The sequence below is a fragment of the Lates calcarifer genome, linkage group LG21 (assembly GCF_001640805.2).
Source record: "Lates calcarifer isolate ASB-BC8 linkage group LG21, TLL_Latcal_v3, whole genome shotgun sequence".
Taxonomy (NCBI): domain Eukaryota; kingdom Metazoa; phylum Chordata; class Actinopteri; family Centropomidae; genus Lates; species Lates calcarifer.
Window position 1 is genome coordinate 11,326,398 of NC_066853.1, and position 23,595 is coordinate 11,349,992.

At 42.0% G+C, this 23,595-nt stretch overlaps 1 protein-coding gene across 2 annotated transcripts in view; it reads left to right on the forward strand.

Annotated features, from left to right (window-relative positions):
• Positions 1 to 13,397: 13,397 nt before the first annotated feature.
• Positions 13,398 to 23,595, forward strand: part of si:ch211-286b4.4 (zonadhesin) — a 30,804-nt gene continuing 20,606 nt past the window's right edge. The window contains exons 1-20 of one of the 2 annotated variants that reach the window (XM_018681257.2): positions 13,398 to 13,486; positions 13,897 to 13,996; positions 14,246 to 14,418; positions 14,726 to 14,963; positions 15,121 to 15,308; positions 15,759 to 15,879; positions 16,214 to 16,364; positions 16,569 to 16,708; positions 16,965 to 17,111; positions 17,470 to 17,598; positions 18,080 to 18,235; positions 19,399 to 19,515; positions 19,597 to 19,758; positions 19,952 to 20,170; positions 20,517 to 20,687; positions 21,017 to 21,151; positions 21,875 to 22,090; positions 22,737 to 22,915; positions 23,210 to 23,312; positions 23,433 to 23,591. In XM_018681257.2, coding sequence (XP_018536773.1) covers positions 13,963 to 13,996; positions 14,246 to 14,418; positions 14,726 to 14,963; positions 15,121 to 15,308; positions 15,759 to 15,879; positions 16,214 to 16,364; positions 16,569 to 16,708; positions 16,965 to 17,111; positions 17,470 to 17,598; positions 18,080 to 18,235; positions 19,399 to 19,515; positions 19,597 to 19,758; positions 19,952 to 20,170; positions 20,517 to 20,687; positions 21,017 to 21,151; positions 21,875 to 22,090; positions 22,737 to 22,915; positions 23,210 to 23,312; positions 23,433 to 23,591 — 2,938 coding nt within the window. In that variant the 5' untranslated portion in view covers positions 13,398 to 13,486; positions 13,897 to 13,962. The remainder of the gene's footprint in view (positions 13,487 to 13,896; positions 13,997 to 14,245; positions 14,419 to 14,725; positions 14,964 to 15,120; positions 15,309 to 15,758; positions 15,880 to 16,213; positions 16,365 to 16,568; positions 16,709 to 16,964; positions 17,112 to 17,469; positions 17,599 to 18,079; positions 18,236 to 19,398; positions 19,516 to 19,596; positions 19,759 to 19,951; positions 20,171 to 20,516; positions 20,688 to 21,016; positions 21,152 to 21,874; positions 22,091 to 22,736; positions 22,916 to 23,209; positions 23,313 to 23,432; positions 23,592 to 23,595) is intronic. The other variant, XM_018681258.2, reaches the window with a different exon arrangement.

A 23,595-nucleotide genomic window follows, 5' to 3' on the forward strand; every position in this document is an offset into this window, starting at 1 on the left:
CATAAATATGTCAGAATGATGATAAAGATGATGATGTTATGGAAAACATTTGCTAAATAGGGTGAAATGAAGGCTGCTGCAATAAGTATGATTTAGCACATCCACTCTGTCCTGTCTTTCTCCAGCTCCACATTTCGCCGTCTGAAAGGAGGTCGGAGGCTGGAGGACTGCTCTGCTTGCCCTGCTGGCTATTTTTGTCCCCACTCAGCCACTGTCAACCCAAGAGTGTGTGGAGCTGGCAGCTACTCTGTAAGGCCCCGTCTATAACATGGTCCACTGTGACTGGTCAACTGACACAACCAGTGGAAACCAGAGCTTGTGTTTTAGTCTTGTCCTTCTAGAAATCATTCTGATTGTCCTATTTTTAGATCAGTATTTTCCACCCACAGTGTTATCGTCTTACATTACTCACCATGTATGTACATCTGTAAATGTCAGCAAGAAGAGTAGTCAAATTTTATTATAGTTCATCCTTTGCTCTCAACATTGAAGCAGTATCATTGTTACTCCAGCATCTTCTAAGTTACGTCTTCTTCTCCCTTGCGTTTCGGTCTGTGTTTTTCTGTGTCCCTCCCCCATACGAGTTGATATCTTTAACTTCAACTCTCTGAATCTTCCTTGACGTTCTCTTGTGTGTAGGATGAGGGCTCTGTGGAGTGCTCTCCATGCCTGCAGGGCCACTACTGCAGTAATGAGACCACAAGTGAAGAAGCCATGTTAAGCATGATGGTATGCCCCCCAGGCTTTCTCTGCTCTCAGGGTTTGGCCCGAGACCCCCAGCGCTCAGCTACCCTCTGTCCTCGAGGCTTCTACTGCCCTGGAGGAGGCATCGTGAGTCTGAAAACAATACATACAGCAAAGGAATAATTATTTTTAATTAATATCGTCCACTTTTCTAAATGTTTGACACACCTGTGGTCCATTAAACCACCTGCAAATGTGATTTCCCTCATAGGATCCCAACCCCATTCCTTGCCCCAATGGTACCTACAGTGAATTTCCAGGTCTTCGTGACATGAGTGAATGTGTCCAGTGTCCTGAGGGGAAGTACTGTTACTCTGAACATCCTAGAGAGCAGCCTATTACCAGGCCTGTAAGATACCATATAAATGAGATATGCGATATACAGTGACACACACACCCATACACACACACACACACACACACACACACACACACATATATATATATATATATATATATATATATACATACATGTATATATGCGTAGGTGAGCAATGTGCTTACAGAATGACACAATTATCTTTCTGTATTTCTGTAATATTTCAGACAGGGTTGTGTCCTGATGGGCACTATTGCCCACTAGGGACTGGTTACCCTTACACCCTCCCCTGCCAGGCTGGCCAATACAGGAACAACACAGTTGGTCACAGTGGGGAGGTGTGTGTTTTATGTCCATCTGGGTATTACTGTGGCAGACTGGGAGCTCACACACCTTTAGCCTGCCCTCAGGTACTGTGGGAATATCTAGCATTTAAAAAAATGTTTTACTGCATGGTGTGCTTTCCACTTCATATATATAAGATCTCAGATAGCAACAGTCTGTTCTCACTCTCTGTCTCTCTTTTTCTGTTTGTCCCATTATTCATAGGGCTTTTATTGTCCAGAGGGCACCTCTACTCCAGAACCTTGTCCTGAAGGAACCTACAGCTCACGCTCTGCTCTCAGTGATGGGTCTGAGTGCTCTCCTTGTGGCGGAGGCCAGTATTGCACTGGTGTGGGACTCACAGAGCCTTCGGGAAGCTGCAAGGAGCGCTTCTACTGTAGACAGGGAGCCAAGTCTGCAGTACGAGAATGCTGTTTTACTAATTTATTAAATAGAGGTTTTCTTTGTACATTTTGATCTCCATTAATTATCTCGTTAACAAAACAAGAGGTAATGCAAACATATTAGAGAAATCATATCACATATGCAGAACTGCTCACATTAAGTCAGTTTAGTGTCTCTGAATTTCAGTGTCATGAAGAAACTCACTTTATGAAACATTACATTATTGGGATGTTTGAACATTTTAGGAGTTGAATTATTCACTACAGTACATTTTGGCTTCTCTTTACATGTATGCACTGTGAATATGTCCAGACTCCAGTTAATGGGCCAACAGGAGGTTTGTGCCCAGCAGGAAGTTACTGCCCTCTAGCTTCTTCCACTCCCCTCCCCTGTCCCCCCGGCACCTTCAGCAATAGCACTGGCCTCAGCGGACCTGAGGAGTGTGTCAGCTGTCCACCAGGGTAACATTACTCGTATTCACTCACCGTTATTTTTTTCAGTAGGGTTAATCTGATATCAGTTGATTAATATAAAAGGGCATTTGTGAAACTGAGGTCTATACTTCATGTGCCAATATATTTCTCTCTTTATCAGTTTCTACTGTTTAGGTTCCAACAATACCTCACCTTCAGGTCCTTGTTTTCCTGGTTACTACTGTACTGGTGGCTCAGCTTCGCCTGTTCAGAATGAAGCTGAAAAGGGTTATTTTACCTTGGAGGGGGCATCTAGAGCACAACCATGTCCTCTTGGCACTTTTCAGATGGTAGGAAATCGTCCATACAGGATACAGAGTGCTGCTGCTGTTAAAATTAGATAATGAGATAATGCGATACTCAAGGTTATTCCCTTGTCTATAAATTCTCCACAGCATCGAGGTGCACAGTCATGTGTGGAGTGTCAGGGAGGCAGACTGTGTAACCAGACGGGCTTGTTCCAGGCACCATTGTGTCCCACAGGACACTACTGTCCTCCAGGGTCCTCTGTCGCTCACCCCTGTCCTCCAGTCAGTACCTGTGTGTTAGTATGTGTGTGTGAGAGTGTGGGAGTGTCTATTCAGCTGCTCATGCTCATTCTTCAGTCTACTGTACCTTATATGTGTGTTTTCAGTCTGTCATGTTTGCTGTATCTCTTATTTCTGCACTCTAGCATCACAAATCGAATTTACCCTAAATCAAATTCACATAATTAATATTGTTAAAATACTATGTGGTCATGCAGGGTTATTACTCTGACCAGCCCGGAGGTGATGCTGTGCAGCACTGTCGGCCATGTGAGGCTGGTTGGTTCTGCAGCAGAGCCGGTCTCTCTGACCCTCAGGGTCCCTGTGATCCGGGACACTACTGCACCTCTGGAGCCTCCACTTCCTCTCCAGTAAGATGCAATGGATGGCAACTTTAATAACTTGGGTTTTGGCACCTTATCGAAGAATGAACTAATGTTGAAGTAGAAAGCAAATACCGGTAGTATGAAACTGAAAGAGAAAAATAATTACATAAAATCTTTTTATTTAAATTTTAATTTTAAGAAGTGATCAGTATAATAAAAACTGTTAAGTCTCGTAACAGTGCCTTTATGTAAAGTCTAGATAAAAATTTTATCTGAGATTGTGCACAGATAATGAGAGAATTAATACAATCACCTCATTCTACCAGCACTGGAAGGAATTAAATTGACAGCTGTGTTTTGATGTCATATTACCAAATTTTTCACTCTATAAACATGATTAACATTCAGCAGTGTCACAAGAAACCAAGAACACTTTTCATATTAACATGCTGAATTCTGAATGATAAACGATGATGGTGAAATCCTTAACATTTTGTCTGCTATGTGCTTGCTGATGATTTTGAGTTAAAGCTGTGTAGCTGATTTGATGGCAGCCGTTCATTTCCCACACACTGAGAAAGTGTTTTCCGTTATTTGATATGAATTTAGAGGCACATTAAGTTCAAGTTTGCATTAGTTAAATAAATAATTGTTTTTCAGAAGTGCTTTTTTGGATAAGCTGCAGTGCGTGGGAAATGAATGACAGCCATTAATTCAAACTGCCCACAGCTTTAACTTTGAAACATCTAACTAGAACTGAAAGCCAAAATAATAAAACTTTGTAATATTCAGATGATTGCTCTAACATACCCACAGGTGGCTATGGCCTCTGGTGGTATGTGTCCTGCAGGCTATGTTTGTCCACGAGGGACCAAATACCCCCAGCAGCACCCCTGCCCTACAGGAAGCTGGAGCAACACTATGGGAGCCCAAAACCTGTCCTTGTGCTTGCCCTGCCCTCCTGGACTCTACTGCAACAGTACTGGACTAAGCCAGCCCTCAGGAATCTGTGATGCAGGTACAAGAGTTAGTTGTCTGCTACATTAAAGACAGGCAGATTTGATGTTTTGAAACATTAATTTTCATACTTAATTTTATGGATAGATGAAAATATCTGTCATTTCTTATCTTTAATACTTAAGGTGACATAAAAGGTGAAATACAGAAATAAAGTCATAATTATCATCACTTCTGTGGTGTATGTCATTAAATTTTGTATCTTCCAAATTATAGGGTTTTACTGTTCAGGAGGAGCTGTGTCTCAGATGCCCTCAGGTGGAGTGACAGGGGACATTTGTCCAGTTGGACACTACTGTCCCATGGGCTCAGCTTCTCCTGTACTCTGCCCTGATGGAACTTACTCAAACTCTACAGGTATAGAAAAAAATATTTAATGAACCTGCATAACATATGAGGTATAAGAATATAAAAATACAAGTGTAGGAAACTTTTTTTCTTTCTTTATTCTGGGATCAAGGGGCAGAAGCGTGTGATGACTGTCCCTCAGGGACCTACTGTTTATCAGGCGAAGGTGTCCAGCCCTGTCCAGCAGGACACTACTGTCTTGGTGGTGGTGTTGATGGTATCCTACCATGCCCTCCTGGCACATACAGCCCTCAATTTGGCCTCAGTCACGTGGAGCAGTGCCTCATTTGTCCAGCAGGTGAGAGTATTGTCACATGTTTGTTATCAGTGCTCTGTTGGCAAGACACTGGAAAGCATCCCTCAAAGTGTTCCTCATTATTTTAACTCTGCTGTTAAAAGCAGTTTATCAAACAGAGGCAGTGATAGAATGTTTTACCACATTTAACCAGGAGGAATATTTTCTGATGTGATTATTATAAATACTTGTTACTGTAATAATGTTCTCCATTTTGATGCTTTAATAACAGGGTTCTACTGTGAGGACTGGGGTCTGTTTGAACCTACTGGGCCATGTCAGGCTGGTTATTACTGCATAGCAGGTACACATGTGTGATTCTAGCACAGTTGTTGACTTTTATGAGTAGACGTCATGCCTTTATTTTGCTGACAACTAAACCTAACTAAAATGTGCAACTTCTCAAGGTGTAAACTTTCAGAACCCAGATGGCAACTTCAGTACAGGAGTTGGAGGAGCATGTCCAGAGGGGAGGTACTGTCTTGAGGGCACCAGTCTCCCTCTGCCCTGTCCACCAGGGACCTACTCTAACAGGTTGGTAGGCCAAAATATCATACATACATAGTCATAAGCAGTCTGCTCTTTTTTCTTCTTTATAATGTAAACTATATATGTCTGTGTGTGTATGGTTGCAGTCTTCATCTGACAGACATCTCTAGCTGTAGTCCATGTCCAGCGGGTCACTTCTGTGGTACTGCAGGTCTCACTCGTCCATCTGGACTGTGTGAGGCAGGATTCTACTGTCCAGGGGGAGATAAAACAGCTACAGGTAAAACTGCACAATTCTGGCTTTTTGTTTATGTCATGAGAAGTTAATTTGTGCTTGTGGAATAATGCCACTGTAATTTACTTCATTAATCATTTCTGCTGGGTAAACTCAGTTTAATCATCTTCAAATATCAACAGAATGATTCAACAGTTCATTAATCAATGATTATTTATTAATGTATTTCTTACATGAAGCAAAAAAGTGGAGAGCAGAGCTAATGTATAATGTGTGAATAGAACTCTTATGAATAGGCATCAGATAGAAGAGAAACAAATGCTGATAAATGCATGAAATCTGAATGTGTGAGGGTGTTTTGTTGAATGAATGATTACTGAATTAATCAGGGTTTATCACAGGACTCATCACATTAAGGGCTTAGCAGTCATAATCTCAGTAATTTGCAACATCTAATTGGTTTTTCCTCTCCAGGCTCAGAAGGAGGTCTTTGCCTACCAGCTCATTACTGTCCTGAGGGCAGTGCTAGCCCAATGCCCTGCCCAGCTGGAAGCTACACCAACCTGACAGGCCAGTCACTGTGTTCCCGCTGCCCTGCTGGATACTACTGTCCAGAAAAGACTGCCAACTTCACCAGGTTCCCCTGTCCTCCTGGATTCTACTGCCCTGATGGTAGACTCACCCAAAACACTATCAGTCATGGTTGTGTTTCTTAATAAATTTACTGAATAACTTTATTGACATATTGTAAATCTAGTATAGTCTCTAAAGAGGACTCTCTTGTTATACAGAAAGATTTCCTCTGATTCGATAAACCATTCCCCTCAGCTTTTACAATACGTGTTAAAAAAACATTACAGCATTTAAAACACCAACATGGCTCGTGCCATTTATTTAAAATATAATTGTATTTTATGCATAGGTACTAGGCATGCCACCCAGTTTCCCTGTCCTCGTGGATACTACAACCCAGAGCCCATGACTCAGAGTCTGGACAGCTGCCTGCCTTGTCCTCCAGGACACTACTGTGAGAAGGAGAGGCTGACCAAAGTGTCTGGAAAATGCAAGGCTGGTCAGTAATAGTGTCTTTGTTTATTTCTACCAAAGATACAATCACAGCCATACTGCCCAGTTTCTCAGTGTCAGGATTTTGTCCTCTCCAAGCTTATTTGTCTCAAGGGGCTGGCAAGCTAGTCCAAAGCAGTCTGCAGTACCTGCGGGTAGGAAACAAAGAGTGCACATTAAGCACGAAACATCAGTCATTATTTTACGTCACCCCTTTATACACTACTCTAGCATTTCAGCAACAACAGCAGCTTTAAATCCCCTCTGTATTACTTATTTAGGTACAAAGATGCAAAACAGCCTGGCTCATATATCAACCAGAAAATGCATACAAGTCTCAGACAGATATTACAAGAGTGGCTACATGGTTTATTAGCCTTTTTCTCCTCATTGATGACTCATCTTCCTCACCTTGCTCTGTTTTGCTGTCTTCCTGCTCTGTTGAGTGTCTCACTTCACCCTGTGCTGAGAGAGTTATCATATGATATCTACTCTGCATGCTATAGAATGTGTCAGCAGCAAATGTGTTTGTATATCACAGAAACTGACAGCAGTCAAAATATCACTACATCACCTTCATTGTCTCCCACTCTGTCTCTGTGTTTTCTCTCTCAGGTTGGTTCTGCGTGTCAGCAGCATGGAATTCGCAGCCTTTTGACCTAGACAATTACACAAATGCCAACTGTTTATGTCCAGCTACCTCCACAGGGGGGCGCTGCCAGGTGGGCTTTTACTGCCCCTTGGGTAGCTCAGAGCCCCTGCCTTGCCTACCTGGAACCTTCTGTAACATCTCAGGTACTGATAATAAAATACCTAATTATGTACAGTAGTCATTAATTCACAACCAGCATGTCAGTGGTCTCCCAACCAAACGATGCACTTAATAACAATTAAGCTCTCACTTAGAACCTGTAAACAGTAAAACTAAACAGTTAACACAAAATAGTGTTTGTAAAGTAAGGCTATTTGAAATTCAACAGAGTCCCAAGGCTGGAACCAAACCAGGGACATTGCTATTCATTGTCAGCACCTTAACCCCAAGGCCAGCAGGGTGGCTGCAAAAGCCATATTTGTCTTTCACATTTACTAATCTATGCTTAGAAAACATCAGAAATGATAAAGCATCAAAAGACTGAAAAATAAACAGTAATATATTTTTAAAAAAAAACAAAAACAGTTTATTGCCTCAACAATGACAAAAAGTGGTACATTTTAAAATACATTTTAAATATATTATGCCATATTTTACACAAGTATACATATGTGAAAAGTATACACTTTTTGTCACATGGAAGTGTTATTTCTAAGTGGCTATATGGGTCAGTGAGGGCCACTTTATATCCTAAGGTTATGAAGTCAGTTAAGTCATATAATATGTTTTCATGAGGGGGAATACTTGAACATAGTATATGGGAGTGAAAGAGTAGATAAGACAACCCTGGAGCAATTTGATCCGAGGTCCCTTATGGGTGCATTATTCTGCATGATGAGATGTCAATCTCTATTCAACTTGTTCATAATATTTTAAGGTATATACAATACAAATAACAATGGTACTTGTGTTGCTCAAAAGGTTTGGCTCTGCCAATGGGCCCCTGCTCCCCTGGGTATTACTGTGTAGGAGGAGCCACTGAGGCCAGACCAACAGATGGAGAAACAGGCAGCATTTGTCCACCTGGGACATACTGTGGTAAGCCCTGCCTTACTGCCTTGGAACGGTTGCATTAACAAATTGCCAGCACGTTTTTTGCGCCTATTAATAGTTGTGTAGTAAGATGCTTGGAGAAATGGACAGTGGATTGAGTCCACAGAGGCCTGGCATAACAATTTAAATATTTGTATGTGAGTTTAATTGGAAAAAAAAAAACTTCCTTGTCTGTAGCTTTGTTGACTGCCACTCAGAATTGAAGAGCAAAACGTGAGTTAATACATGTCTTTGTTTTATAAGAATCTATTTGTACATTTTGATATATTAAGGGAGGACATTAGAATCTTAAGCAGAAATAAACTGAGGGTGCTTAGGGAAACCAAGACCATCAAATAAGTAAATCAGTACAAGAGTCTGCAAAGTCTTATCATAGCTAGCTTTGTATTCAAAGGGCAGCTCTTAAGAATTGATTGGAATTCTTTTTTTATAGCAAGAGGGCCGTAGCCTTTAACACTGGGATTTTCTCCAGATTTACCTGTTTCTTTTCACAGACCAAAGACATGCAAATTAGGGTGGACTGGAGACTCTAAAATAACTATAACTATGACTCAGGTGGATTGGACACCTTAAGTTACCCATGGGTATGAGCATGAGTCATCTTGTGTCTATTAGTGTAGATAAACCGTCGACCTGTCTCCACACTTTTTTTTGTTCAGTGTATCCTGCGTCACGATTCCTGTCTCAGCCCTGTTTATTCTTGCCAGTCTGCCCATGTCTCCTGCCCCTCTCCATCTGCCCACCAGATGTCCCCAGACTCTCCTCCCTGTCTCAGTCACCTGACTCCCCACACCCACCTGCTCACCTGTCTCTCATTCCCTAATCACCCAAGCATGACTGCCACACCCACCTCACCTGTTTCCCATTCCCCAATCAGCTCACAGTATATACCAGCCATCTGTCTCCAGTCATTTGCCAGACTGTTGCATCATTCATGCTTAGCAGATTGTTGTGTTCTTATTGTCCTGTTACCTGTTTTGTTCCTGTACCTGCTACTTGCCTCCTGCGTGTGAGCCTTAATATTATATCTCTTCTAATAAAATTACTGATCTGTTCTGGCCTTTACTGTTCTCTGTGCTGCATTTGGGTCCTCCTTCATGCTCCTTCATACAAACCATGACACTCTGGTGTAAGCTACGGTGTCCTATAATCCTGCATAGTCATTGGTATGTAAAGGCAATGAATGAACAAATGACTGAATTACCACCTACTCCAACTATTTCTCTCTGCAGTTGAGGGCTCAGGAGAACCAGAGTTGTGTCCGGCTGGTACTTTCTCCCCACTGTCAGGTCTAACCAGTGAGGTTGGCTGTCAACCCTGTACCGCAGGTTTCTACTGCAGAGGAGTAGGCCTCAGGGCTCCAACTGGACCCTGCAGCCAAGGTACATTTTTTTTGTCAATCACTGTCAATCACTGGTATTGTAAAACTTGAAATGTTTCTGCAAATTGTTTGATAAAAGTATGATACATTTTTTTTAAAGCTTCCTTTCTACCCTTTTGCACTCTACTGTCTTGTGTCTCTTGTTACTTGATAGGATATTGGTGCCCTCCTGGTCAGACTGTGGCTACAGCTCTACCATGTCCTCCTGGCCACTACTGCCCACAGGGTAGTGCAGCCCCAGAGCCCTGCCCATCAGGAACCTACCAGCGCAGAGAGAAACAAGAAGCCTGCACTGTCTGTGAGGCAGGTAAGAGTTGTCCTTTTTGATTTAAAAAAAAACTCTCTTAACAGAAGCATACATTTATTTTATTTTTTTTAAGAATTATTTTGTCTTGTGCCATTTTTGTTTGGCTTAACAGGCTGCAATGAAAACAGCTCTCAAGCAACCCAGCAAGTGCTTTATTTATTGAAGTTGATGGCTTGTTCACATAAATGTTTTTCATTTATTATACTGCACTTTTCAAGTGAAGAAGTATTCTACAAATAGGTTTAAGTGTGTAATTTTCCATCACCATGTCCTCAGTACTTTTCCACACTTGCATAAATACACATTTTTCTTCTTTCAAGGTTCCTACTGTGATTTGAGACTGGGTCTAGGAAATGCCTCTCTGCCAAGGCCATGCCCTAAAGGACACTACTGCCCTGCAGGTACAGCCCTGCCCAACCAACACCCCTGCCCTATAGGCTCCTTCAACCCAAGACAGGGCGCTGACAGCCCAGCAGGCTGCATGCCATGTGCTGCTGGACAGTACTGCCCTTCTGTGGGACTGTCAGAGTCAGCAGGTGAGAAGGAGACATCTCTTCTCTTCATTCATCTTCCATTTTTTTGCCCAATTATTTTCAGCTGTCACTGTAATTTTCAGTAAACTAGCTTCTGCACTTTACATTTGTTATTCATTTTGTGTTGGTATATATGCTATTTGAAGGGTTTATGTAAGGTTCACATTACAGTTCCCCTGTGTCTGCTTCAAGTATTTAAATGGGAAGATTTACTTTCAGATTTATCTCAGAGAAGTATATCTCTAAAGCTAGGCCAAAAAATACTTTAAACTACAGTATTTGAACTAAAGTGAGTAAATGTTTTTTTTTCTCAATTTGGTTGATCAGATTCTTTAAACTCGGAAGTGGTGGTCTTGGTGGTGGTACTGACGTATTGTAATATTCTTCTACCCGTAGGACCATGCCATGCTGGTTATTGGTGCAGAGAAGGAGCATCCTCTCCCAGCCCGCTGGATGGACTCTCAGGTTCCCTGTGTCCGGCCGGTCAATACTGCCCCTCAGGTTACTGGCTTGTTTTCTCTTAATAAGCAATCAGCTACCAGCAGCTGCCTAAATGCTGCTGTACTGTTGATGCCTGAAATTTATCAAGTTGCATGGGGCCCACATTTTCAAAATAATGTATTTTGTAATCCAGCACTGATGCAGCTCATTTTATAAGCTAATTTAACCAAATTTATACTGTGTGAGGCTATTAACATTCTACCCTATTACATTCTAGAGCTACAATGTTTTATTCATGATAATTACAATTTGGTGGCCTATGGGACATTCTGACAACATTTATCTATACATTTTGATACTGTTTTTTTTTTTTTTTTTTTGTTTTTTTTTTAATTTGTACGCTTGTTCTCTCTGACTTGGGGCAATGACCATGCTTTAAAAATGCTGCTGTGGGGTAAACTCTGCCTTGTCGTGAGTTGCTCGACGTTGCACACAGCAGTGGTGCTTTTATTTTAAGAGTGTCTGACTCTTTTTTGCACTTGAATTCTGCTTACTGTGTGGAAAACATTGTCACAGTATATTGTGTTGTTCAGTGTTTTTGTCATATTGTAACAGTTTTCTGCATATTCCTCTATTTGCTGAAGTTGAAATGTGAATTGGTATTTGTTCATCTTTACAGGCACCACTGCTCCCTTGGCCTGCCCTAAAGGAAGCTGGTCAAACAGCTCAGGTCTGCGCAGCCAGAGGGACTGCAAGCCCTGTCTGGGGGGATTTTTACTGTGACTCTGTTGGCCTCACTAAACCTAGTGGACCCTGCAGTGGAGGGTACACCAGACTCTGATTGAATAAGCATTACTTTATTTAAGACTAACTCATGCAAAAATGCCTCCCAGCCATTTTACCACTTAGGTTTCAAAACTACCCATCACTGGGGCTCATAATATGCACATTATATTTGTTTTTGAGTTTTCATGCTTTCATGTTTCATATGCAGATATTACTGTGTAGAGGGAGCCATCACATCCACCCCTACTGATGGAATTACAGGGGGACCTTGTCCTGAGGGTTACTTCTGCCCAGAGGCAACTGTTCAGCCTGTTCCCTGTGATCCAGGGACATATGTTGCAGTTACACATGCTACAAAATGTGAGCCATGTGTGCCAGGCTGGTACTGTATGTCTGGCACTCCGTACCTGTGTCCTGCAGGTTTGTGGTTCACTGTTTTATATGCCTTTAAAACCACTTTAAAAAATATTTTGGTTGTATGCTAATTTAATGATCTAACCAAGCAAAATAATTGCTGAAAAAACAGAAACAGACAGTAATGATCAGATCCTTCATATTTATGCTTTTCCTTGTGTGTGTTCTGTGGCCTGCAGGCTTTTACTGCCCTGAAGGAACTGGATTTGACTTGAGAAGCTGTCCAGAGGGAACTTACGGTCCTGACCCAGGGTACTGGTCTGTCTCTCAGTGCAGGCAGTGTGACGGCGGCCACTATTGCTCTTCCAGAAATGGTACAACTGTCTCTGGACCATGTCAGGAAGGATATTACTGCTCGCATGGAAACACCTCTCCACAACCTCTCTTACATGCTGCAGGTAAACACACATGATTACCAGACCTGCACTGCATGTTCACAAATTCAGGAAATACCATACAGCACAGTCTAATATATCCACATTTTGTCCTACTAATATATCAGCCATATAATTATCCAAGGAAGTGGTTCACTTTTGAGATGGGTGACAAATGGCAGCTGTGTTCCTTGTGTCTCTCACCAGGAGAGGGAGGGCCATGTCCTGCTGGTCATTACTGCCCCCAGGCCACCATCCATCCTCTGCCCTGTCCACGTGGAACATTCTCTAACCTCACCAAATTAGTCTCCCAAGTCAGTTTTTCTCAATATCACACTCATATATCTCCTTGACAGAGACCGAGAGAGACATTTTTTACACCAGGATGGCATTTGGAAAATAAGTAGTGAAATAAAGATTCATACTGAAAAATAAATTAAAGTAACACTTAATAACATAACTGGTTCTGCCATGCTTATCTTGATTGACAGCCAAAACAGGCATTTAATAAATGGTTTTGCAATTTTATGGTTAGATATTTTGTATTTATTTATGTGATATAGTGTCATTATTCTCTATTAATTCTATACACCATAGAGCATCACCTGGATATCTATCTTAGTTTATGGTCAGCAGCCTTGCTACACCAGCCTTAAACATACAGTAATGTAAAATGTTTTCTCTTTTGTGTCAGCCAATCAATACCTAATCCCAAATCAATGTTGCAATGAGGCATGCTCTCTTTTTTTCATTTTCTTACAGCCTCTCTGTTTTCATCTCTCCCTCCTCTCTCTCTCCTTTGTCTCTCTCATTTCCTCTCTCAGGAGGATTGTCATTCATGTCTCCCTGGTTACTATTGCGATACCATGGGGCTCACTGCGCCTTCAGGAGAATGCTGGGCAGGTTTCTTCTGCCTGGGGGGTGCAAATCGCCCTGACCCTCCTTTGAGAGACAGCCGTGGAGGACCGTGTCCAAAAGGTGATCAGATCCCTCAGAATTTAGACATCTGTAACTCTAATCTAAAGTGAAAGAGAGAATTTCCAAAGGAAAATGCATGAAGACAGTCAATAGGAAAAACATGGGGATAATGTAATCAGGTGTCTATTGTTTAAAGAGGAAATGGCAAAACTACACTTTGCATGTCATTATAGAAAATACAAAAGAAAAAAGAAATTGTGAAGGACACAAGTAATTTTAAAATTTACATAAGCCCAGAGCCAACTTAGTGAGCAGGTAAACAAAACACTCTTTCAAGTTAATAGGGTTAAACATAAGCAGCTGCTCTGTTGACACTAGAAATCGAACCTTGTCCCCTGTGGTCTGTGCATCTCTGTGTGTGTGTGCTTGAGTGCGCCTCTCTTTCATGACTCTTGTCTTCACACAACCAGGTTATTACTGTTCTGAGGGCTCTGTGGCTCCTCAGCAGTGCCCCTTGGGAACCATCAGTACAGAAGATGGCCGAGCCAGCTGCAGCACCTGTCCCCAGGGGTAAACTCGCTTATCAGCCACACACAGTCACTCTGTACTGTAAACATATGCACATTTTCACATGTGGATATAATAAATTATGCAAGCGCTGTAAATATACATACAATGTTTACACATAAATTATTATTTTTTCCTCTCAGTTTGCATACATGTGTATATACATGGACAAACACAAACACATTCAAGCCAACTACAGCTACTGCCAACAGCCAAGAGCTAAGTTATTTCTCTTTTGTTTTGACTGGATAGTTTTTATTGTCCTGGCATTGGTAATGACTCTCTGTCGGGAAGTAATGAGTGTCCAGTGGGTCATTACTGCCCATCCGGGACTTGGTCCAAACACCAGTACCCCTGTCCAGTTGGATCCATCAACCCCCACACTCGGATGGCAACACCCCAGGACTGCTTGCCCTGCCCTCCAGGTCACACATCATTTACTGCTAATGAGTATGAGTTTCTTCAAGATTAAGTAGTTGACTCAGGGTTTAGAGCAACCTTGGCAGTCAGTGGTAATTAAGTGCCATATTGCCAAAATAAGTTCACTTCAGAAAGCAGCTGTTGTTTAAAAAAAAATGTGTAGGAAAGTAGCTAAATAAACAGACATATACTGTACTTCAACTGGAATTCATACAGTGTACAGTACTTGTTGTAAATTCTTGGTTTTGCAGAGTAATTTTCCATTTTTAAATCTTCTTTTCAATCTTTCTTTTGTTTTTCTTCTCAATCCAGGCTCCTTCTGTGCGTCACCTGGGAAAGGTGTTGCATCAGGCCAATGTGATGCTGGGTACTACTGCCTCTCTGGGGCTTGGTCACCCATGCCAGAGGATGGAGGGAGGACAGGTGACAGATGTCCTGAAGGTCATTACTGTCCCCAGGGTTCCAAAGCACCATTACCCTGTCCCACAGGACGTTATAGCAACAAAACCGGGAACCAGTCATCTCTCCGACTGCCTGCTCTGTCTTCCAGGTTGACACTAATTTAGCACATTGTTTACATTAGTGTTTTAATATGTGTCTTTTATCAGACAGAGGATAAAGCTTCCATTACATAACTTGATTTATCTAGGGATAATCCCCTTGCACAGTGTCTGTGGCTGCTTAACAGTGTTGCTTTTGTTTTGTAGGTTTCCTGTGTGTCACCAGAGGGCTCTCTTTCCCTTCTCAAATCTGTCCAGCTGGATCTTACTGTCCAGGCAGAGGAAACAACAGCCAGCTGGCCTCTATACCCTGCTCACCTGGAAATATGTGCCCACCTGGATCTGATAGGCAGATATCCTGCTTGCCAGGGACCTACCAGGATTTATCAGGACAGGTGAGGAAGATAAGTTGAATATTCTGATATGTCCTGCAGTCCCAAATGCACCTACTATATAATGCAAATAAAATAACTTACAGTAACTGTGCTACTGTCTCACACAGTGTTTTGCGTCATATTCTGGACTGAAAAATGATTTATAAATACTAAAAATGATTTGCTCTGCATCTAAAATAGCACTATAAATGCTAAGTTCTTGATATATTGTGAGACTGTGTTATTTGCACATTCTGGAGAAAGTTATGGCTCTCCTGAAAGCAAAAAATCATGTCCCGACAGCCATTCTTTTTTAGCATCTGTGTGTACTGCAAACACTTTACAATTCTGCTTTTATCTCTTGCACAAGCATCTAAAATGTTCATGGCTCCATCAGTGAACATCTGTAGTCATAATTTTTTGTTTGTACTGTGTAGAAAAAATTATGTGCGTAAATTTATCCCTCCACAGGCAGAGTGTTTTAAATGTCCAGCAGGATTTTACTGTGCTGGCTCAGTGGATCCTGACACTGGATATGTGTCTGGGACTCACACTCCCATGCTGTGTCCTAAAGGACACTATTGCCCGTCAGGTACGATACAATAGTGCAGCTATTCACATTCATTCATGACAAATGTACAGTGTTATCAGGTCATGTCATTAGATATAAATACATGTGAGACACAAGTGATGCCTCAGGCTCAGCGAGAGTGGTTAACTAATAATGTGTTGTATTGCATGTAAAATGTGGAATATTGATCTTGTTTTGAATGTACTCCTGAACAAGTGGCTATAACAGTAAATGGCTTTCTCATTATACAAATGGCCATTATAGAGCATAATCAAGATAGGGATGGTTCTCACAAACTGTTCTGTGATGTTCAGGCCAGGACCATCTGTAGATATTATATGCTATTAATCTACAGGAACGCAGTCTGGTGTTGCATTCCCATGCCCAGCTGGTGCCTTCAGCAGGCAGATGGGGTTGTCCAATAAGTCGAGCTGTGAGCTCTGTCCTCCGGGGAGATACTGCAGTTCCTCTGGACTGGCTGCTCCCACTGGGGTCTGCTCTCCTGGGTAAACACAGGCAAAATGAACACACACTTCATCATGTTCACAGACAGACTATGAAAGATATGACATCCTTTTTGTGCTTAATTCTGTCTCCCTTGTCTATAATTAAACCTCCCTTATTCTCTGTCTCTCCCACTGTCTTTCTCATCTATCACTCCCCCCACCCCTACCCCCTTGTCTCTGTCCTCCTCATCTCTCTGCCTCTAGTTACCTCTGTATCCATGGTTCTGTTTCTGCCCAACCAGAGGAGGGCCCAACAGGAGGCCGCTGCTCCGCAGGGTCCTACTGCCCCCAGGGCACTAGCTATATGGTTCCCTGCCCTGCAGGCACCTTCAGCTCCATAGATGGTGATACATAGCACTGAATAATTACACAGATGCACTATTGTTGAACTAGTGTGACTATTGCACATAATAGACCAACTCAATTGAGGTTATTGATTTAGATTAGTGAACATTTTTGTAATGTACATTCCTTTATCAAAAAACAGCTACTGAAAACAGGTCAAGTGGAAATACTTCACTTTATAGTAATTCATACCATATTTTATTTCTAGTTTTTCCTTTCAAATCATATATATGAGTTGTATTCTTGGTTTACCAGGGGCAGTTTCTATAGAAGTATGTCAGCCCTGTTTGCCTGGCCATTACTGTGGCAAGGTTGGCCTCTCCTCCCCATCTGGACCCTGCAACCCTGGCTTCTACTGCAAAGAAGGATCCAAAACGGCAACACCTTGGGGTAATATCATAGGTAACGGGCTGCTTTTTGTTGCCCTTCGTGTAGTGCTAATAAATGCATGGCAACATGCACAACTGCTTATTTTAGAAATGGTATTTGTAGTGTAAAAAACAAACAGGGTAATCTGACATGAGCTTGAAAAATACTATGCTGTGCACAGTTTTCTCTCACTGCACTTCTGTTTTCATTTAATATTTTCATGGCCTTTGACACCACATTGCTGGAGAGGTCTCTACAGAACATTTACCATTCCCCACTGCTTTCTCTTGGTAGTATTTTTCTGCCTCAGATTGCAGAAAATGGCCCTGGCCTTTTAGTTCACTCACTAACCTAATGAGTAATGACATCCAATAAAGGTCTATTGTCTTAGTTACAGGATACACCACTTCTCCATCCCCACTTCCTGGCGATTCAGACCTGGGTCAGTTCCATGGTGATGTGTGTCCTGCAGGCCACTATTGTCCTAGAGGGAGTGCAGAGCCAAGCCCCTGTCCTCCAGGTAGAAAACCAACATATCAGAGCTCTGAAAGGCATGGAAATTATTCCTGTTAGCATGTATTATGTATGTATGTATTATGAATGTGCTGCTAAACAGAAGGCTGTATATGCTGTAAGACCCCTGTCATTTCCCTGAAAGAATTATGTGTCTGACCTCTTGCTTTTTATTACACTGCCTCCAAAGGTAGTGTACAGTGCCATAAAGCCCCCAGAGGTACAGTATAATTGCTTAATGTATCCAGAACTTTAGAGGAGGTTGTAAAACCTAATGGGAGTCCAATAAAACTGTCATAATGGTCAGCTAGCTACTTAACCAAGTGAATTACATGGAGTCATCTTTGGTGTGCACAGAAGACACTGTTATACCATGTTATTTCCTCTTCTCTCTCTCTCTCTCTCTCTCCGTGTGGGTGTGTGTGTCTGCAAAGGAAATACAGTAGAAGTTACTTTTACTCACATGATAATTTGTCTCATTCATATAGGCACTTTCTTGGGGAAGTCTGCAGCTGAGTCTGAGGCAGACTGTGAAGCTTGTTACCCAGGTTTTTACTGCCCCTCGTGGGCTCAGATCTCTGTTGACCTCCTCTGCCCCCTAGGGTGGTTCTGTCCACCAGGATCAATGTCTGGACATCAACCAGGTACAGAAAACATTATCAGGGATCAGCTCAGGTTTAACCATAGTAGTCTTTGCACATCATTTTCTGTATTTCTACACAGTGTCAGTTCAAATAGTTGGCCAACATATGCTCAACGTGCTGAAGTTGGTTCAGAACACCAAGCATTGCTTACTTTAATCACTGTAAAAGGTTGCACAGTAGTGCGACATTATATGTGATTATGATTGCATATTTTCACTTGAAACGAATGGAAAACAAACAGCACTGTTTTGCAGTTTTATGACAGAATTTTCTGATTTCTGACTGAGAAATTTCTCAGGCCGTAAAGGAACACATAATACACCTAGTCCTTGAGTTTATCTGAAAAGCTAAAAGTGACCAACATTGGGAATATATGTTTTCCATTGCCTCTTTTGGTCAGTTTCTCATCTTGCTTCAGCTTGTCATCATAACTAACAAAGTTTTCTTTGATATTTGACAATTTTGCAGTTTAACTACATTTCAGACCCAACGTTATAGCAGTGGTTGCAACTGTAATATGTTACTTTAAAGTCTTTTCCGTGAGGTGTTCATATTATTTTTTGCCTGCCCTCTAAATGTAGTTGTCCTGTAACTGGTGCAGTAACTGGACCTGTAATTGGGGGGTGTGACAGTGAAGCAGAGCTCATTCACTACTTGACCAAACCAACTTTACATGTACCATGGAGGTGATTTTATACCTCAGATGAGCTTTCCCCCTCGTCTAATATTACATGCACACCTAGAGATTCTTTGAAAGGCATCCTCCGTCCTCTTTTTGCCTTTTATCGTGAAGACGTTTTGCTAATTTGAGCATGAAATGACCCAGAACCTAAAAATAGTATCCAGCTCGTTGCTGTCAGAGTCAAGGCACCTGCTGTTGAGCCTGCTTGCTCTTCCCCTTGCCTCCCACAGGATTTTCATACAGGACGAATACTGCTCAGAGTCAGTGTCTTCTTCATTGTTTTGTTTCCATGGTACCACACTGTGAATAGTGACATGAATAGCAGAGTGAAATAAATCAGCTGTGTTTTTTTCAGGGAAAATGGTCTCCTCTGTGTACTTAGGATAAATTGTATGAGTAGGATATTTTATATGTACATCCTCCATCCTCTGGTTTTCACTGTAAACAAAGAGGAACCAGATGAGTTTTCTTTGTGTCACAGGATGTCAGTGCCCACCTGGCCATGCCTGCCCACATGATAGTGCTGAACCAGCCATCTGTAGTCCTGGCACTTTTCAGTCTTCATCTGGCCAGTCAACTTGCAACACCTGTCCACCAGGTACTCACATTTGTAGACAATAAACTCTACACAAAGCAACAAAGGTGACCTGAAGGTTAATATAAACACCACTTTGCCCAGGTTTCTACTGTATGGAGGGTTCATCTGTACCATCTCCTTGTCCGGCGGGCCATGTCAATCCATCACCTGGCAGGACGTCCCTCAGTGACTGCTCCCCCTGCCCCCCTGGCTCCTTTTGTAACAGCAGTGCTCTGACAGAGCTGTCTGGACCCTGCAGCCCAGGTCTGACAGTCCAGTATTACCTCTGGGAAATAATGTCAGAGAACTGAGCTGCAGTATAAAAGTGTCTTTTCCTCTACTGTATTTTTGCACTGTACTAAGCCACAGTCTCTCCTGAATCACACAGTTCACTGGTCCTACATCGTAAATACTGCAGTGTTCTCAGAGAGATGTCTAACTGCATTGTCTACCACAGGACATTTTTGTTCCCTCGGGTCCACTGAGCCTTCTCCTGTCTCCCAGCTTTATGGAGATGTTTGTCCCAAGGGACACTTCTGTCCTCGGGGTAGTGGGTCACCAAAACCCTGTCCGGTTGGCAGCTTCCTTCCAGAGCCTGGTGCTTCCTCCCCCTCTCACTGCCACTCTTGCCCCCCAGGGAAATACTGCCTCAGTCCTGGAGCCTCGCAGCCCACAGGTGGGAGATTTCACTAGTCTTCGATTAGTCAAGCACAGTCATGCTTATGTTTGCTTAATGAGTGTATAGAGCCAACTGTGTACAATCCGCAACATTTCGTATTTCAGCTGGAAATTGCAACTAAGCACAAGCTCAGGAGTCATACACATCACATTAGCCTTGTTTCAGACCTCTAAATCACTGCCCAAATGAGTGATATCTTCATTTTTCAGATATTCAAGTATTAAATTATATAGTAAAACTAAATGGCAATTTAGTCTGGTTATCAGGCTAATATCACACATAATGAGAGATATAATTAATCCATGCTTGCAACCCTTATATAATACCTCCCTCCCTATGTTAGGTCTGTGTTTCCCAGGTTTCTTCTGTTCTGAAGGTGCAGATAGCCCCACACCTCGAGCCAATTCCTCTTTGTTTTGCTGTCTTCATGAAATACTGGAGGTTTATACGACAATGACAGAGACCGCCTTCTGGATGCGCAATCTGCCCTGCTTCAATAACTCCAGTAATTCTGGTAAAACACGGGTTTCATCAGTTTGTAATAATGAAAGGGCAGTACATCAATTTCTTCAAACTGTTCAACCAGAGTACAGAGCCTTATGTGTCGTGATAAATGCCCCTCAAAGCAACAGCCTTTCAGTTTGACCTTCCCCCTAAAGTGTTCTGCAATTAATCATTGCCTTACAGTGTTTCATTGTGCAAAGATGATGTCCCCTTGATAGTCAAAACTGTTAAATCAGCATGTAGAAAGAGAAGAGTTGCTCTTCTTTGGTCTTCTGTCTGCAAGACAAATATATTAACTTAGACATCTTTCGTGCTTTTATCTGCCATGTCCTATTATAGGGAGAGATGCTAAGTGGATCGAAGTGGTAACAGCACCACAGGCAGATTCAGACCATATTGTGACTCACTCACCGCCATGTCTCAAGAGTCAAGATTATGCATGTTCCACCTACAGAGGAGATATATGCCCTAGGGGTAGGTAAATCCTCACAGTGAACTTGTACACCCATGTGGTACTTTGTTCGACCCCTCAGGCATACACATTATCTTCCTTGCTCATGACATGGTAGTGTAATTGCTGTGACATATGACTGATTTCAACTGATGTATATGTGCAGTGTGCATGGCATATTCCAGCTTTGATTCCACTTTATTTGGGTTTATGTGGACACTTTTATAATTTTTATAATGGAGTCAAGAATTACATAGAAGGCTTTGTCAATTACACTCCATCATAAGATTATCTTAATGATACAGTAACTCAGGGAAGGCAACACAAGATAGATACTAATTGTTATGCAAATAGACTTCCTCCTGCAAATGAACCTCACCCTTGAAGGTTTAAACTCCCCAATTTGAAGACCAGAAAGGCTGAATGCTGGAGTTGGACTTCTCTAGAGATAGTTATGTGGTGATGTGCATAAAACAGCAGCACTTAAATAAAAGCTGATGTCAGACCAGCAGGGCACACTTTTAAATTCTCTCAACGAAGTAATTACTGCACCCTGCAAAATTAAAAAAAAATCTGGTGAGTTATCTGTAAATATAAGCAGAAAATAAGATTGTTGAAAAGTTCAGGGTTTGAGAAAATCTTCTATCTCTAGAGGGAGCGTGTGAAGAACCATAATCCTCCTGATTGGACTTTTGCCCTTGCTGAAGTTGATTTATGTGTGATATTTTATTGTGGCTTTTTTTCAGGTTTCTATTGTCCCTTGGGCTCCGCCTACCCCCAGCCCTGTGAGGCTGGCTCTTACTGCAACAGGACAGGTTTGGATGCCCCAGTAGGGCCATGTGCTGCAGGATATTACTGCCCGAAAGGTTCTTTAGACGCCCATGCCACCCCTTGCCCCACAGGACACTACTGCCCCCTTGGAACTCCTCTTCCTCTGCCCTGCCCTATTGGAACCATAAAATGTGAGATGTTGCTTTTTTTGTCATATAGCTGCAATTGTTAGATTTATCTAATGTCATTTATTGTTTGATTTTTATGAACTAGTTTAGTTATCAACACATCCTCTGGGAAGAGAGACCTGTAATCCTCAGTCATAAAGTAATGACGAGTGAGTTATCAGACGCAGTGCTAAACTGAGAAATACCTGATATCGGTTGTTGCACACATTGTCAGTTTTTCCCGTTAATGTCCTCATGTGAACTGGTTTCACTGCAGTTCAGTGATGCAGGGAAACATGAACTTTTCCACTGAAGCTTTTTTTTCTTCCCCTTGGGCGCCTATGAATAATTTCAGTCACAAAGTGGTTTAATCGTGTAATTGTATTCTTGTCTTGCGGCGGACAACTAGAATCCTATTAAAATGTGCTGTAGCTCCTTTGTATGGTTATGAATTAGAAACTGATGAGGGAATAGGTATGTACTTTGCATCAACTTAACATTGTTATCTCTGTTAATACTTTCATTACCTCAACTTACAATGTGATTTGTTTTTTATGTTTTTTTTTTTTTGCAAGTCATCAAACGCTGTGTACACGTGGATATAAAGATAATTCAGAACTTCTTGGGAATAAATTTCCAATTGATATGTATATTGTGTGCTACCCACCAGCTTCCCTTGGTGGATTTACAGTTGAGGCGTGCCAGCTGTGTCCTCCAGGTCACTACTGCCACCAGAGAGGCAGAGCTGAGCCAAGTGGCCAGTGTGCAGAAGGCTACTACTGTCCTGAGGGACAGAGCTCTGAGAGACCACAACAACATGTCTGCTCAGTGGGACATTATTGTGAGAAGGTCAGCCATCCAGTATTAGTCTTCAAGCTATTGTCAGTCATCATTGCTGAATATTGCATGTGATGTCTCTGCATGAGCCTACCCCCTCAGATGTGGTTTTTAACAAGTGCATTGCTGTGCACTACGCATACTAAGTCATTTGATGTTTTCTTCCTATTTTTCTTGACTGTCTGTCTTGTTTCTGTGCCATATCTGTCTATCTCCATTGTTATTGTTACATTATGATTAATTTTGATGATGCATGTTATTTCCTAGATATAAAGTCTAATAAAATCAATTTAATGGTTGCTTCAGGGCAGTGTCAGACAGACAGTCTGCCCTCCGGGCAGCTACCAGCTCAGACAGGGCCAGGGCAGCTGCGAGACATGCCCTGCTGGTTTCTATTGTCAAGATCAAGGTAAATCTGAGGGGTTGACAAAATGCTGGATGACTAAGCATTTATCAGTGGGGAGCATAAATGTACATTATCAATTAAATTGTGGTCTGTTTCTCTTTGAACTCTGTGTCTGTACATCAGGAATGACCCGTCCACTTCTCTGTGAGAAAGGATTTTATTGTCCCAGTGGATCAGTAAATCACTATCCCTGTCCAGCAGGGACCTATGGAAACATATCAGGACTGGTTGAGGAATGGCAGTGCTCACCGTGTGACCCTGGGACGTACTGTGAAGGGACAGGTTT